The 17,057-nt window shown below is 39.8% G+C and overlaps 1 protein-coding gene and 1 long non-coding RNA gene across 3 annotated transcripts; one reads left to right on the top strand and one right to left on the bottom strand.

Moving 5' to 3' along the window:
* Positions 1 to 2,381: 2,381 nt before the first annotated feature.
* LOC125178459 lies at positions 2,382 to 2,662 on the bottom strand. The gene is made up of 2 exons (XR_007156909.1): positions 2,550 to 2,662; positions 2,382 to 2,421 (listed from the first exon to the last, which is right to left on the bottom strand). It is a non-coding gene; the product is annotated as an uncharacterized LOC125178459 (long non-coding RNA).
* A 1,029-nt stretch (positions 2,663 to 3,691) lies between these two features.
* Positions 3,692 to 14,320, top strand: LOC108680120 (eukaryotic translation initiation factor 5B). 2 transcript variants are annotated; one of them, XM_018168885.2, is made up of 14 exons: positions 3,692 to 3,937; positions 4,318 to 5,166; positions 5,326 to 5,490; positions 6,113 to 6,481; positions 6,795 to 6,941; positions 7,563 to 7,724; positions 8,943 to 9,163; positions 9,488 to 9,611; positions 10,239 to 10,540; positions 11,230 to 11,449; positions 11,834 to 12,028; positions 12,534 to 12,710; positions 13,183 to 13,278; positions 13,649 to 14,320. In XM_018168885.2, the coding sequence occupies exons 1-14, from the start codon at positions 3,869 to 3,871 to the stop codon at positions 13,916 to 13,918; spliced, it is 3,366 nt and encodes a 1,121-aa protein (XP_018024374.1). In that variant the 5' UTR covers positions 3,692 to 3,868; the 3' UTR covers positions 13,919 to 14,320. The 2 variants fall into 2 exon arrangements, with proteins under 2 accessions (XP_018024374.1, XP_018024375.1); XM_018168886.2 differs by lacking the exons at positions 12,534 to 12,710; positions 13,183 to 13,278; positions 13,649 to 14,320 and adding an exon at positions 12,450 to 12,527.
* The last annotated feature ends 2,737 nt before the right edge of the window (positions 14,321 to 17,057 follow it).

The following is a 17,057-nucleotide window of genomic DNA, read 5'->3' as shown; positions in this document are numbered from 1 at the left end:
GAACATCGAGAGATATCAGCTGGAGACCTACCATCTGAGCTCTGAGATTGATTGTGCCCTCCGGCAGCTCGACGATCTTGATTCTTCTTTGGTGAATACGGGATTGCCTTCTTATTGTTTAAATTAGATGAATCTTTTTTAGAGTTATTTTCGTTTTCCTTACGACTAACAGACTCTATTCTGTGAAGTTCCTTGATCAGATTGACGTCGAGACTGACGAAACTCGCGGGAAGCCTTGGGCTGCTCCTTTTGGCGACAGTTCCCATAATCTCGCGTCGCACTGGACCCGGAAGCAGGCTGACTTGCCCACATGATGGACTTCCGTGCAAGACCTGCTTCTTGCATATCTTTCGCCAGTTCAACTAATCCTGAGAACGACAAGTGTTTCTGTTTTCCTCCAGTAGTTATCTTAACGGCTCCTTCCATATCAGCGATCTTGGCACGAATGTTGGGCGGCAACGCTTGTAGAAAATGGTGGCGGAGTTGAGACGCGCATTCCTTCTTACTGTTTGGGTATGCACGTCGTGCCAGTTCTGTCAAACGCATACCGTATATGTCGAAAGGCTCGTCAAGATCAGGTGAAGCATTAAAGAGCTTAGATTTCCAATAGCTTCTTCCACCAATTTTCTTCTTTTTGTAGTAGGCCAGCAGATTTTCTTTCAAGATGTGGTACTTTTGACGCTTGCCACCCTTTACCTCATAAACACGAAGCAAGTCTCCTGACAGAAATTTACCAAGTTCAATGGCTTTGTCGACTTCGTTACCTCTGAACTTGTTATCAAAATATCGTTCAAAGGAGTGGAGGTAATCTTTGAGGCTCATGCGACCGTCCATCTCAAATACTGGTGGCGTCACCACAGATCGACCGTCATGTCCGCATAGCGTTTGAACCTGCTGGCTAATAGGAGCTTCAGCTATCGATGAATCATGCTCCGAGTGCTCATCACTGCTACCTGACTCAGAGGAAGGACCACTGGAGGTGGGAATCAAGTCTTCAATGTTAATCTTGCTCTGTTTAGTCTTGGATTTCTTGAGAGATTTCTTCTTCGTGGAGTGAGATTTTCGTTGTTGGATCGCCACTCTGTTACTCTTTAATTCCACGACAGATGTTGCCTCTTGGGAATGTGGAGCAGAACCATCACTGTCGCTGACCTCTTGCTCGCTGGGAACAATGTAGGTGCATCTGCTTTCCGATGGCACTTTGCTCCAGTAGCGATCTGCAGCAATAGTTTCTAGAGTCGTCAGCCACTCATTGTACGTGAGGCAACCTTCAGCATCATCGAGGTCGGTGAGAAACAAGTCATCACTTCTTGCCATTAAGTTATCAAAGTGTTCAACTGCCTCACAGTGCCTTCTACCAGGGTTGATGATGCTACCACTCTGCCAGCGTGGCGATAGTGACCAGCGTAGGTCGTCAATGCGTGGCAGTAACTTGGGGTTGATCTGACAGCCAAATTGGTTATTGACAAAATCCGCGCGAACTTTGGGGTGACAAAATTGGTTGAGTAGAGACTGGATCGCCACAATTCGTTGGGTTAAAGATCTTTCAACAATAATTGCAGGCGCCATGTTAACCGCTGTCACTGGAGGAGCGGATTGCGACATTTGGATCACCGCAGATGATATAGAGGCCGCCGAAGTTATGGGATGAACAGCCGGTCTGACGGCTGTAGACGTCGTCAGGACCATCTCACGCTCATTGTCAGCTGGGCCTCTTGTCGGGATCGTCGCAACCTGGAGCTCCCCAGCTGCGTCCATCTCATCAGCCACCGAGTCCGCCGCCAAGTCCACCCCGTGCCCGTGCTCTCCCAGTTCCCCTGACTTAACATTCCCTTTACTTCGGATATTGAATTTTTTATCAGACCTTGACATATTGATAATAATCAAGAATTACCATTAAATTGAAACTTACTAATTTTAAAGCAAAAATGAGATGCAAACGTTATCATCTGGCATGTTACATGAACTTTAGAATTACTATTGGATTGAAAATAAATACAGAACAATAGAATTTTTTTTAGAAAGAGTCGGAGACGCCACTGTTATCGTGTGAGTCTCAGCGCACCGCGAGTTGCAACTTATCCCCTCTTATAACAGGAAGGGCCACGACAACGAGAATGAATAAATATTTGTGGAAGCACTAATTATTGTCTAAATTAAAGGTTTGAAAGCTTTAAGGTTTTAAATTTTATTAGGAACAATATCAAATGAACAAATTAGGATTTGCGGTAGGCAAAAACAAAATCCAAAAATCATTAATAAGGGAAAGAGCACAGGCCGGGTTAATGTGGACTTGACATTACCGTGCCAGCTGTAAAAAATAAATGAAATTAATAAAATAGCAAAGGATGTAATTGTTGTGGGATCAAGGATCGAATAAACTTGGGCAATCCAAGCTTTACTGAACAAATGCCCAGTTACCTGGAAACATAACAACTAATGTAAAATACTTCTAAACGCAACACGGAACGATATAACATAACAGTAACAAGGGAAATATATAACAGTCAACAAGTAAGATTCGTAGAGGTAAGGAACGTTGCACTTACATCATAGAATAGCAGGGGTCAGGTCCATTCGTACTGGCTATTGCATAGAGACTGACAACACCTAGTCGCAGCCGGACCTCATTACAACTTGCTACATGACGTCACGCACTAGTTCTTTATTACGACACACGGTATATTCCGACATCGTGAGTAATTCCAATACTTCTAAACTTTTTTCTTTATATTAAGCTTTGTCTTAGTTTCACGCATTCGTTGATGGTTGAAATAGTGACGTCATACCTACTACTATAGTACTATTGCGCGCCACCTGCGCCATAGCGGCCATACTATTGCCTAAACACTAGGTCTGGGCTGTGTGGTGGGGAAATGTTGAGATCCAAAGAGAGACAGTGCTTGTCACCCAGTGAGAACATCGAAAAATGTGTCAAAGTTGATAGTTGACCTTTCTCTACCAAATAGTGATAAACTGTTTGTGTAGAAAGAATATTATGGTTTGAGACTTTCAAATAAGTCTGTGAATATATTAGTAATCCTTTAAGTATACTTGTATTTGCTGATTTCAAGTGGTAAATAAATTTATAGATGATTAAGTTAAGAGACAGTTTAGTTCTGAGCTGTGTGTGTATGAAAAAATTAAAAATTTCGTAATTAAAAGCTTAATAGCTCTTAATTAAAAGCCTAATTAAGTAGTGTTCAATATTCAATTGTGTACTAATTCCAAGCTGTGTTGTATTCCAATACAGCTCACACAGCGATTGGAATTTGAATACAAGAGGGTTGGAATAACGAATTAGTAGAGTTTGAAGTGCGGCCGGAATTAGTCTCACAAAATGCCAAATTTAGTCACACACAGCATCGGAATATATGGATTTGGTAGGTTTGCATTCTAAAGGCTTTTAAATAAACATGGCAACATTTTGTGACGTTTCATTGTTGCTGGCGCGTAGTGTGGTGTATTGAGATTGACGTAAAGCAAACAAAACATGAGTTGCTCATACGGTGATTTTTTATAGCCATTCATTTTTTGCTACATCTTTAATGTGTCAAAATATACCGCGTTTACCCTAGTCCTTGGTGGCCTAGGACAATGTCACTAGTGGCAAAGCAGAGAGTTTTTAGACTCTCAAACATTTGGCTTCATGAAACGCTAATTTATGTATTGACACTTGCAATAAATTATTTTATTAAATTGCTTTGTTTACAGTGTTGCTGAAGTGGAAAATGCTTCACAATGCAGTGATGAAGACACAGTGGCTGATGTTCCAGTTGCTACAACAGCTAAACTCAAGTCAAAAAAATCCAAAAAGAAACAACAGTATGATGATGTTGCTGATGAGCTGGAAGCTCTGACTTTAGAGATGTCAAATCCAAAAACTGACTCTGCCATCAATGGATCAGCAATGTCAAAACCATTGGCTAAATCCAAGGTAACAAATGTCTTATTCTTGAATATCCTCCTCCACTGATCCCATGTCAATGATAGGCACTGTAAGCCAATAATGGACTTATGCCCACTTGCCCAGTATGACCCTATGTCATCAAGAACTCCTTCCATTATTCATTTTTGCTGAAGTATAATTTTAACAACCACTGATCCACTTTGCAGATCCTGGGGTTTAAATTAAATTCATTTCATAAATTGCTAGAATATTTTCTTAATTCATTTCACCTGAATTTGTTGCTTTCAAAATTACTTTTTGTAAGACTATAAATGAAATGCATGATATTTGACATTTTTGTTGTCCACATATCAAGAAACTGTTGCTTCTATTTACATTTCTTCATATATCAAGCTTGAATTTTGCAGGCAAAGAACATCAGTCCAGCTCTCTCAGACAGTGAAGAGGAGATGCCAGTGCAAGTCAAGAGCAAATTCCGTGGTTTTGCTGCCCTGGCTGGTGATATGATGGATGTCAGTGATGATGACACAAACAGTGATGATAGTGATACTAAACCTACTATTAACCATCCTTCAAAACAAACAAAGAAAAATAACATCAAGTATGAAGTTTCTGATGAAGATTCAAATGATTCAGACAAGTTGAATTCTTCTCCTGAGCGTGTAAAAGCTGTAAAAAAGAAAGCACCAAAAAAGGAACCTCCAAAGAAAGATCTCCCTAAGAAAGACCCTCCTAAAAAAGATAAGAAAAAAGGGAAGAAGGCAAAACAAGAAGTTGAAGAAGAAGATTTTGATGCCATTTTAGCTGAAGCTCGAGCAGCTGCAGGGGCAACAGAGCCCATTGTTGAACCTGAAGTGGTTGAAGAAGAAAAAGTTCCTGACACAAAACAAAAAAAGACTAGAAGAAAAAAGGGGAAAGAAATAGAAGAGCCTGTTGTCACTGATGGTCCTGATGATGCAGAAGTAAATAATGTGGATAGTTTAGATGCGAAGGCTGTGAGTGAGGCAGCTGAGGTGAGACCAGCATCTGGCACCAGCAGTCCTGAAGAGGAAGATGACTCGGTAGAGACCCGACCTAAAAAAGATGCCACTAAAAATAAGAAGAAGAAAGAAGAAGATGATGAAAAAAAGAAGAAGAAAAATGCCCCCAACAAGAAGTTGCTTGCAGCCATGAAGGAGTTGCAGCAGAAACAAAAGGAAGAAGAGGATGCGCGTCGTCAACAAGAAGAGGAATTAAGAAGGCAGGAGGAAGAAAGGGTGAGTTGATAGATTTTAGTAAATTAAATGTTTGTCACCTCAGTGTTTCAATTTGACAAGATCGTTTTGAAATATTACATTATGCTTAATTGGCCTTGAAGATACCAAACCATAATATATATTCAATAACTTACCTGTGATTTTTTTTTTTATTTTCAGATACGCATAGAAGAAGAGAATAGGCGTTTAGAGGAAGAGAGGAAGGAGAGGAAGAAGCAGAAAGAAAAAGAGCGTAAAGAGCGGCTAAAAGCTGAGGGCAAACTATTGACTGCCAAGCAGAAGGCCGACCAGAGGCGTGCGCAGGAAATGTTGGAACATCTCAAGGTTTTTGATTAATTTTACCAGAATCTTCTATGTGTTGATACCAGCTTGTATTTTGAATTTGAACAAACTACCTTAGTATTAGTGTGGTTTTTATTGTTTTAGTGAATTTGTATTAAAATTTATGTTATCTATTCAAGCTTTGGGTTGTGTTGTTTTACATTGATAACACTGTTGTCCTATAAAAAAGCTGGTGTCCGGCTGTTTTGTCATGTATACTCTTGTATTTCTGCAAGAAAAAATCCCAAGTATGTAGATAACAGCAAGCACAGCTTACCATGCATCACATGTGGTCTGACGATATAACTAATAATCTTGTGTGCAAATGATTGTTGTTAGAGACAGGAAACAATAATGAAATTAACACATTAAAAGAAATGAATATAAGTGCGTTTACTTTAGGTTCCTTGTAGTGTACAAGGAACTTAAGTGTTGTGCTACAAGGAGATTGCTACAAGGAGATTGCAAATGATTGTTGTGAGAGACAGGAAACAATGATGGAATTAACACATTAAAAGAGATGAATTTAAGTGCGTTTACGTTAGGTTCCTTGTGTAGTGTACGAGTAGATTTTATGTACTGCTCTGGGCTAGTATACCTATTATATTTTCATCAAATTTTACAGGCTCAGGGCCTTGTTGTCGGTGCAGCAGATAAAAAGACACCGCGCCTGGGCTCCAAATCCTTTGCTAAAAAGAAGTCCAAGGCTGAAGAAAAGCAAGTTGCTGGGAGCGAGACTGCAGACCTCGTGGACACTGAACCTTCAGCTGCTGTAGCTGAGCACCTCGTGGAGAGCGCGGTGCTTAAAGAGGAGCCGGAGGAGGAGGGCGGCGTGAAGGACTCGTGGGACATCAGCAGTGGCGAGGACAATGACGATGAGCAGGAGGCAGAGGAAGAAGAAGGCCAGGATGACGAGACTGAAGAGTCCTCTGCCAGCACCAAACTTGAAGTTGCAAAGGATGAGGCAGTTGAAGAGAGTCGCACTGAAGAAGAGGTTTGTTCTCTGGAATCGTATTATTTTTGAGGTGGTATATTTCTGCTTTGATTCAAGCTAAGAAGTTCTCTCTGTTTGCTCAAAGTAATTTTCTCTAAACGTGGCATTTTCTAATGATAAGATTGTGATGCTGTGGCTGCATTTTTCATTGAACCTTAAAACTACGATCAGGCTCCCAACATTTTGTGTATCAATTTCTATTCACTCTTTAAAGGTTTCTCTGTCTACCTGTTATAAAGCATTACATCCGTTTAGCTCTGAGTTCAAAATAGCTATTTCGATGACAATTAGTATCCTTTTATAAATTTCACAGGTCAGTGAAAGTGAAGATGAAGGAGAATCTGATGAAGAAGTGAAAGATGATCAGATGTCACAGAGAGAGAAGGTGATCGCTCGCCTCCAGAAACGGCGAGAGCTCAATGAGAAAAATAGGGACATACGTGTCCTCCGCGCTCCCGTGGTGAGTCTTGACCTTTCAAAATTCGCTAAGTTAACGTAAGTACTTACGCTCTATTTTCCATTTTTCTTGTTTGTGATTGGTGGATTTTGCTTGAAAGGCCGTCAATGATTGGCTGATGAACTTACGATCTCTTAACTTTTGAAAGGCCGTCAATGATTGGCTGATGAACTTACGATCTCTTAACTTTTTTTGAAAGTATGGGCCCAGAACTTCCAAGATGATCTGTCTTTCAGACTGCAAGTAGGTGCTATTGCAACATAGGAGTATGTTGTTAATTTTTAAAGAAATATATCAGGCAGAGATTTGTTAATTGTATTAGTGGTAATTTCTATGTAACTTGCATTTTTGATCTCGTCTGGTCAGAAATGTAAATGTAAATTTCTATTTCTCAAATATGTGAGCTCCTGAAATTGAAATTTTGAGTGATCATTTTTGGTCATTGATGTTGGAAACGATGTGGGTTGAAAACGAAAGATTTGCGTGCAAATATTATAATGATTATGAATGTTGCCTGCCCTGTATCTTTTATTGATGTGGAATTTGCAATATCTCGAATTGATATTATTGCATTTACCTGCATTTAACAGTTGTGAGTGTCCTAATCTGTCGGGTTGCCCACAGATCTGCGTGCTGGGCCACGTTGATCATGGCAAGACCAAAATCCTGGACAAGTTACGCCGCACGAACGTGCAAGAAGGCGAGGTGGGCGGCATCACCCAACAGATCGGTGCCACCAACGTCCCTGCTGAAGCCATCGCCAACCAGACCAAGATGGTTAAACCTGTGAGTCTTCTGCTGTTTTTTAGCGCATTTTCTCATTTATGGAAAAAATGCACTATTGTACTCGTCATGTCCGTCTGTCCGTTCGTCCGTCTGTCCGTTCGTCCGTCTGTCCGTTCGTCCGTGACTTCACGTTTTCATCAACGAGAAAATGCGCTCTCTGTCACTCACTGCAGTGAGTACTGAGTTATATTTTTTAGCGCATTTTCTCATTTATGGAAAAAATGCACTATTGTACTCGTCATGTCCGTCCGTCCGTCTATACGTCTGTCTGTCCGCCCGTCCGTAACTTCACGTTTTCGTCAACGTGAAAATGCGCTCTCTGTCACTCACAGCAGTGAGTACTGAGTTATATATTTTTTATTAGCATTTGGGCAAAGTTTGCGGTGCTGTAACATTAATTATCCTAGCTTCAAAATTGTACTCGCGTGAGGGATGATGACGTGTTGATAACTGCTGTTCAGTTTAGCCTGCTGGCCAAATTCCTTTTACTGTATCAAATTTCTTGTATCGTCATCTATTTCCCATGTGAGGTGTAGAAATTGGGCTCAATCTTGAAAATAATATTTTTTGTGAAGTTGTCAATCAAAAATTGTCCCTAAAACAGACCTAGCGATGTTTGGTGAAGATCAAATTTAAGAAAAACATTTCTTCCATATAATTTATGCATTCAAAATCTTACTTGTCTGTATATTATCTATCATATTGTGAATGTTGAAGTAAGAAACATAACGTTGTTATTTTTGACAGGCGTTTTCCATTGATATCATCTATCACATTGTTAAAGTTCGAAACATAACATTGTTTTTTTTTTGTCAGGCGTTTTCCATTGATATCATCTATAACATTGTTGAAGTTGGAAGAATAACATGTTTTTTTTTTGACAGGCGTTTTCCATTGATATCATCTATCACATTGTTGAAGTTCGAAACATAACATTATATCTTTTGACAGGCGTTTTCCATTGATATCATCTATCACATTGTTGAAGTTAGAGGAAAACGTTGTTTCTTTTGTCAGGCGTTTTCCATTGATATCATCTATCACATTGTTGAAGTTTGAAACATAACATTATATCTTTCGACAGGCGTTTTCCATTGATGTCATCTATCACATTGTTGAAGTTCGAAACATAACATTATATCTTTTGACAGGCGTTTACCATTGATATCATCTATCACATTGTTGAAGTTAGAAACATAACATTATATCTTTTGACAGGCGTTTTCCATTGATCAAATTGACTTCCCCGGTCTTCTCATCATCGACACGCCTGGGCACGAGAGCTTCAGTAACTTGCGTAGCCGCGGGTCCTCGCTGTGCGACATGGCGATCTTGGTGGTGGACATCACCCAGGGCCTTGAGCCACAGACCATCGAGAGTATCGAGCTTCTCAAGAAGCGCAAAACTCCTTTTGTCGTGGCCCTCAATAAAGTTGATCGGCAAGTCATATTTTTTTGCACAATCTCTTTTCTATGGTTAACTTATTTTCTAATATTGGCTGAAATTTGTTTAAATTGTATTTTTGTGATTGACTTGAGACTTGATTTTTTTCAAGTGGTTGCTATTTCTTTTTCATCTTCAATACCGGAGTTATTGAGAATAACTAAGTTCATGAAAGTTTTTGATATGCATTGGTTTGCTTTTCTGTTTGACTTCTGTTGCGTACCGTCCACAATACAAAATTTTTCAATAACCTGATACGTATTATGTGATAGGTATTAATTATTTTGATCTTTAAAGTTAAATATATGTTATCATTTCAGCGTGTTTGAGTGGGAGGGCAACCAGCACAAAGACATCAAGGAGGTGGTCCAAGCACAAGCTGAATTTGCTAAGAATGATTTCGAGCGGCGAGTTAAAGAAATTACCATTAGACTCAATGAGCAGGTGAGCTCATTTGATATTAATACCATTAATGTAAAATTTAATTTTTTTAACTTAACTTTAACTTAACTTAATTTTTTTTTAACTTAGTATCATCTGTAACAGACTGACCATCCTGCCGTCCGCAGCTACTTCTTCCTTCTCTTGCCTGTTTTATCTTGATACCATTAATGTTAAATTTAATGACCAGGTGCCATACTTTCAAAACTCGCTAAGTGAACGTAAGTACTTACGCTCTATTTTCTTGTCTATGATTGGTGGATTTTGCTAGAAAGGCCGTCAATGATTGGCTGATGAACTTACGATCTCTTAACTTTTTTTGAAACTATGGGCCCAGGTGAGCTCATTTTATCTTGATACCATTAATGTAAAATTTAATGAGTAGGTGAGGTCTTTTTATCTTGCTCGCATCTCGCAAATCTAACAATTGTTACTGGGTCGTTGAGCTTATATCAACATACAGTAAGTGCTGTGGTCGAGTGCTTTGAAGTACGAAGTGCTCTGCAGGTATTGAATATTTTGCTATCTATAACGTTTAATTTAACAAAAAAAAAAATCTTTCCAGGGCAACTTCTTCAAGTGTTGATGCAGTTGGAATATATATATAATTTTGCTTGTGTTATTCATCAGGGTTTGAATGCTGCATTGTTTTACGAGAATCCTGACCCACGAACCTACGTGTCCCTGGTGCCCACGAGCGCCATAACAGGGGACGGCATGGGCAACTTGATTGCCTTAATATGCACCATGTGCCAAGCTAAACTGGCGCCGCAACTACGATACTCGGAGGAACTGCAATGCGTTGTGCTTGAAGTCAAGACCATTCAAGGCTACGGCACTACCATCGACGTCATTCTTGTTAACGGGAGGTTGCGTGAGGGAGACAATATTGTCCTGGCCGGCACTGAAGGACCTATTGTCACTCAAATCAGGTGGGCTTTTTAAAATTTTATTGTTTTATTCAGTCGTCCTTCATATTCAAAACTAATTTTATGAATATTGTAACGGTGCACTCAAATCAGGTGGGATTTGTACACTTTAATTGTTTGATTCAGTCGTCCTTCATATTCGAAACAATTTTTATGACCTTCCACCTCTATGGTGATGTTCATTTTGACTTTCGGTGCGAGATAGTTAAATAGCTGAAGCGCTAGTAAACATTTGGCCACTAAACTAACTAACTATGAATATTGTAACGATGTCGCTCATAGATATCTGTGGCTCCAAGATGCATGTTTTGTAGTGTTCATAAAATTTATTGCCCTTTTAACATGCACTTTTATTATCATTTGTGTCCAGGTTATTGCTGATGCCAAAACTTTGTAGTGTTTATAAAATTTATTGCCCTTTAGTTACTTTTATCATCACTTTGTGTCCAGGTCATTGCTGATGCCAAAACCATTGTAGTGTTCATAAAATTTATTGCCTATTTAACATGCACTTTAATTATCATTTGTGTCCAGGTTATTGCTGATGCCAAAACTTTGTAGTGTTTATAAAATTTATTGCCCTTTAGTTACTTTTATTATCATTTGTGTCCAGGTCATTGCTGATGCCAAAACTTTGTAGTGTTTATAAAATTTATTGCCCTTTAGTTACTTTTATTATCACTTGTGTCCAGGTCATTGCTGATGCCAAAACCATTGAAAGAGATCCGTGTCAAGGGGTCGTATGATGAGTTCAAGGAAATTAAGGCGGCGCAAGGGGTAAAAATAGCAGCCAAGGAGTTAGATAAAGCCATTGCTGGCCTAAGTTTGCGTGTGGCACAACACGAAGACGAGATCAGCGTACTGAAGGAGGTTGTGCACAAGGACTTCACATTGGCTATGAAGGCCATTAAGGTTCGTGTATCTGCCGTTGCCTTCAGCCATAAATACTAGTGAAGAATTTGGCTGTTCCAGTTTTCATTTTGCACAAGTTAAACAATTTTTTTACGAGATTCTCTTTACATAAAACTCTTTCATTCCATCTTCCTCATTCTCAGCTACCTAGTTGGGGCCGCCGTGGTTTTCTCACGATTGCAATATTTGCATTTAGAATATTTTGTTAGAGGTAGCAACTGTTTTTTTACGAGATTCTCTTTCCATAAAACTCTTTCATTCCATCTTCCTCATTCTTTGCTACCTAGTTGGGGCCGCCGTGGTTTTCTCACGATTACAACATTTGCAATTATAATATTTTGTTTGAGGTAGCAACAGTGAAGCAATAAATTCCTCATATTTCAGGTGAAAGACAGAGGCGTGTACGTGCAAGCGTCGACTCTCGGAGCCCTGGAAGCGCTGCTCGAGTTCTTCAAGACCAAGGGCATACCTTATTCAGGCATTCGCGTCGGGCCCGTTGTTAAACGCGATGTGATGAAGGCGGCAGCCATGCTAGAACATGATGATAAATATGCCGTCATTCTTGCCTTCGATGTCAAGGTGAAAGGGGTATAATAGGTGCAAGCCTTGTAATTATAAAGCAGTGTGTCTTAACACCCTCATAGGAGTAATAACTTAATATCATCTGTAACAGACTGACCATCCTGCCGTCCGCAGCTACTTCTTCCTTCTCTTGCCTGTTAAATGATCAGAAGTCCTCGTGTCGTCTTAGTTCAACCACAACTTTGAGAGATTTGAATGTCGAATTGAATTTGCTCTGTGCTGCAATGTTCGTTCCTGAGTATATTCCCTCCACTAGTTGAGTGAAATTTCATCTCTATTTACTGTAATTATTTATTCACTGGTCCCATGTCCCATGTCCCATGCCCCATGTCCCAGGTTGATCTAGATGCCCACTCTATTTGCAGTAATAACTTCTGATACGTCATAGTTGCACTCTGACTTACCGTTGATGTTACAGGTTGATCGAGATGCCCAGGAGCTTCATCTCTATTTACTGTAATTATTTATTCACTGGTCCCATGTCCCATGTCCCATGTCCCAGGTTGATCGAGATGCCCAGGAGCTCGCCGACCGGGAAGGCGTCATCATATTTTCCGAGGAAACAATTTATCACCTGGGCGACCGCTACGTCGAGTTCCTGGAGGAGCACAAACGGAAGAAGCAAGAAGAGAACCGCAGCATCGCCATCTTTCCCTGCAAGATTAAAGTTCTGCCTACCGTGAGTGTTGCGCTTTCTTTAATTCTATGCATTGTGGTCCAAGAGATACTATTTTCTTAAAAATAACGCATTTTGTATTTTTGTAATAGGTGTTTTCAATTACACGATGTTTATTTCACTTGTAGCTGAAACAATCATACTTTTCAGCTTATTAAAAGCCTTAATAACTCGGCATTAATTTTATATCTTCTCTGTTAATAATTGTTTCTAGACTAGACATCATATATGAATGTGTTTAGCTCGAGTACAGCCTCTTGTTGCTCAATTCCTATGTAATTTCTTAGTAATTCTTAGTTATGTTTCTATTCTTGAGAATTCACACACCGACTTCTAATCGCATGCCTAACACACACAAGCTGTGTATTCCAAAGTTTGCATGCCACACACAAGCTGTGTATTCCAAAGTTTGCATGCCACACACAAGCTGTGTATTCCAAAGTTTACCACTAATACTATTCAATTTGATCCGTAGGCGATCTTCAACAAGAGGGATCCGATTGTGCTGGGTGTCACTGTGGAGCAAGGCGTCCTCAGAACCGGCACAGTTCTCTGTGTTCCTGCAAAGGAGGTGTGTCGTCCAGCTATTCTTATCAACAAAAAGACTTATTTGACTCAATTAACCACATAATTCTGCGTGTATATATATGATTAGCTGTCGTCTCCGGAAGTTTTGGTACAGTCTGTTCGCCGTACACAATCACGCAGTTTTATTGCAATTTCGACCAAATAGTTAGAGCTTGATTATGATTAGTTTGGAGCTATTTAACAGTTTTTAAACACTTCAACACTTAGTAGAATTTAGTAATTACTTGCGTACAATTTGTAACAATTGACTTGTATATAGGTCATTTGTATTTGTGTTTTCACAACGAAATTATCCGACGCTCATGTGCGCATTCGTCGTTATATGTGTACCTATTATATGCAACTGCTTACAGTTTGTTGAGATCGGCGTGGTGTCGTCTATGGAGTTCGACCACAAGCCCGTGGACATCGCCAAGAAGGGAGTGGACGTGTGCATCAAGATCGACCCGTCGCCGGGCACCACGCCTAAGATGGTTGGCCGACACTTCGAGGTCACCGATGAAATCGTCAGCAAAATATCGCGGGAAAGCATAAATGCCTGCAAGGAATACTTCAGGGATGACTTGACCAAAACTGACTGGAAGCTCATGGCCGAATTGAAAAAGTTATTCGATATTTTATAGTATCACGTGTGCTATAGCCGCAATTTCGTATTGCTGTAAGACTTCTGAACTCACTTGCCTCTCGAATATAAGTGATTTCCACGAAACTGCTTGTCAAGCCCTGGTATTTTGTAGAGATTTTTCCATTTATGTTCGTAAGAAGATCATTGTGTTTTTACGTTTATTTACCATGCAATGTGGAGTAGCATACCGTTGAACAAGTTATTTGAGGTGCAGGTTCGGTGTCCCACGTTATCGAATCGTAAGGGCTTACGCAGTGGAAGTCGAATTCTATTTAAGCGTTTAGGGGGTTTGTTTTAGTGCAGTTTTTTTATAAGGAATGTTAAATTCCCACACTGCTTGCCACTCAATATAGTAAAAACTGAGTTTTTGATGACGTTTTAAACATTTTCTTTGTATAGAGTTTTGTGAATTTATGCTCTCAATCAGTACAGGTGTACATCTGAATAACTTTCCTTTAGTGGTTTAATCTGTGGTTTATTATTACACTTCTCTCATCGAGGGGAATTTGATGAAGGATGTTTTCGTGGTGCTTCTGAAATGATGTTTGACATTTAAGCCATCGCTGTCTTATGGGTATGTTGTTGTCCTGGGCCCATACTTTCAAAAAAGTTAAGAGATCGTAAGTTCATCAGCCAATCATTGACGGCCTTTCAAGCAAAATCCACCAATCATAGACAAGAAAATAGAGCGTAAATACTTACGTTCACTTAGCGAATTTTGAAAGTATGGCCCCGGACGTTTCTGCCGCGACTATTCAGACACTGCGATGAAATTTTAAACCTGTATTATTTAAATATATTTGTGCGATGCTCCAGATGTTTCATCTGTATTAGAATGTCCAATCGGTATTAACGTTTCATTCTAGTGCTGTTGATCAAATTAATAAAGTCGCTCTGGATTGAGTATTGAATTATATTTTAGCCAAAGTTTTTTCGAGGATCTGTTAACTTGATCGTCAAGTGTAAATCAATAGTAGTTGAGCTTAACGGTGCACAGCTATATTGAAAAGAGTTTACGCCGAGTATCAGACAAAATGAGGTTTCACATGCGCGATTCTCGATTCACGCGAATCGTTAAACACAAATTAGCTTTTACCATTATTTTCTTGATTAGTCGGGTTCACTTTCCTATCGTTATCAGGCAAATTTATCTTTCAAAATATAAGGAAATAAATATTTCAAATATATCATCTTGATCTGATGATAAGACCACGCAGCGAGATCAAAATTTTCATGCATTCGTCGCCGCTTGCAGAGAACCTCATCCCATGACAGGTATGACGTCACCTCGTCCCATGACAGGTATGACGTCACCTCATCCCATGGCAGGTATGACGTCACCTCATCCCATGGCAGGTATGACGTCACCTCGTCCCATGGCAGGTATGACGTCACCTCATCCCATGGCAGGTATGACGTCACCTCATCCCATGGCAGGTATGACGTCACCTCATCCCATGGCAGGTATGACGTCACCTCATCCCATGGCAGGTATGACGTCATCTCATCCCATGGCAGGTATGACGTCACCACCTGGCGACTGCTCGCCGCGCAGGCAGTTTTTGGATTTCCAGCTTCCAAAACCAGAACTAAGGTCAAAAATAATTATCATCCATATTATTTTATGCTTATTTAAATTCTGGTTGATTTTTAACGCATAAAAAGCAGAATGCAACGAAAAAATTTTCGATTAAACCTTTCAAAAGACGCAGTAATTTTTTTCTGTTAATTTATTGGACAAAAATCTGCTAAGGTCGAAAACTTGGCCCTTGTCAAAGGCTAAAACGCTCTTCGAAATATTTTTATCATTACTGATGTCTTCTCATTAAAAAAATAAAATATTACTAGATCGTATTCATTCTTATTTAAGGAGAATAAAAAACAGTGTTGCTTTAACCCTTTCGTGACGGCAATGTGTTCTACAACTTTTTATTCGTATTTTTCTACTGAATCATCATGAACTTGGACCGAATATTGCATCTCCGTAAAAATAATTAAATATATCTTAATGGTAAAAATTATAGAATTGGGACTAGAAAATCCCGGTAGTATATGGTTCCAACTGAGGTGACAGAATTTGCGACATCACTGATTTTGATAAAAAAACATTTTCGTAATATTTTTTTAGTAGTTGAATAACATCACAAACTTCCTTTGGCAAACGCGTGTAATAGCTTATATAATAACCTATCCCAAAAACCTTTATTAATATTCCTTAAGATTGAACATATGTAGGCGCAAGAGTGTTTCTAATATGTCCCTGTAGTTAGCTATGCCTAAAGAAAACCTGATCTAAAGAAAACTATCGTAATAATCTGTAGCGACTCAAATTTAGATACCTCTTGTCATTATTTCTTATAAACAACTTCAATGAACTCTCTTCGCTATTTTAATACAAATTTTGAACTTAAGTCATCCTAAAATACACTTAATAATAATAATAATAGCGGTTTCAGCGTTTATTAGGCCGTAGGCCTGTCGCCGATTCTTAACATCGCAGAACATTCACAGCTTGTTGCGGTCTCGAACTCGCAACTCACTGCAACAATTCTGCTGTACTTAACCGCCCGGCCTCCTTGCCGATTCTGACCAGAAACTGGCGCACAGAGCTGGGATCGAACCCGCACCTCTCCTCTCAAATATATTTAAGTTCATGTATTAAAATTATTACATAAAAAGTTTCCGACAAAAAAATACGACAAAAGTCCTGCGGTCGATGTTATCGTCAAACCGCACTTCTTCTGAGCCACTGTCCCATGCCGTCTTCTTCACTTCCTCGGGCTTCACTCACAGGACCGGGAGCAAACATTGGCACTCACTCGGTCAAGGCGTTGGCCTGAAAAAGAAATAAAGACGGTTGAAATCAATATCACAGATGATGTCGTGTAGAATTTTTTTATATCATCATCATATCATATCATCATATCATATCACACCATCACCATCACCGCCATCACCGCCATCATCACCACCATCAACACCATCATCACCACCACCATCACCATCACCACCATCATCACCATCACCACCATCATCCGTTTCCGTTCCGTTTTCGGGCCGTCGATCCCCGTCAGGGACTTGCCCCCCCCCCAGGGTCCCACACCAGGCACGCCCTCTGGTGCCTCGCCATATTGGCG

This window comes from Hyalella azteca, unplaced genomic scaffold, assembly GCF_000764305.2.
Source record: "Hyalella azteca isolate HAZT.00-mixed unplaced genomic scaffold, Hazt_2.0.2 contig9912, whole genome shotgun sequence".
Lineage (NCBI taxonomy): Eukaryota > Metazoa > Arthropoda > Malacostraca > Amphipoda > Hyalellidae > Hyalella > Hyalella azteca.
The sequence above is the reverse complement of the archived record's forward strand: the minus strand, read 5'-3'. Positions and strand labels throughout refer to the sequence as shown.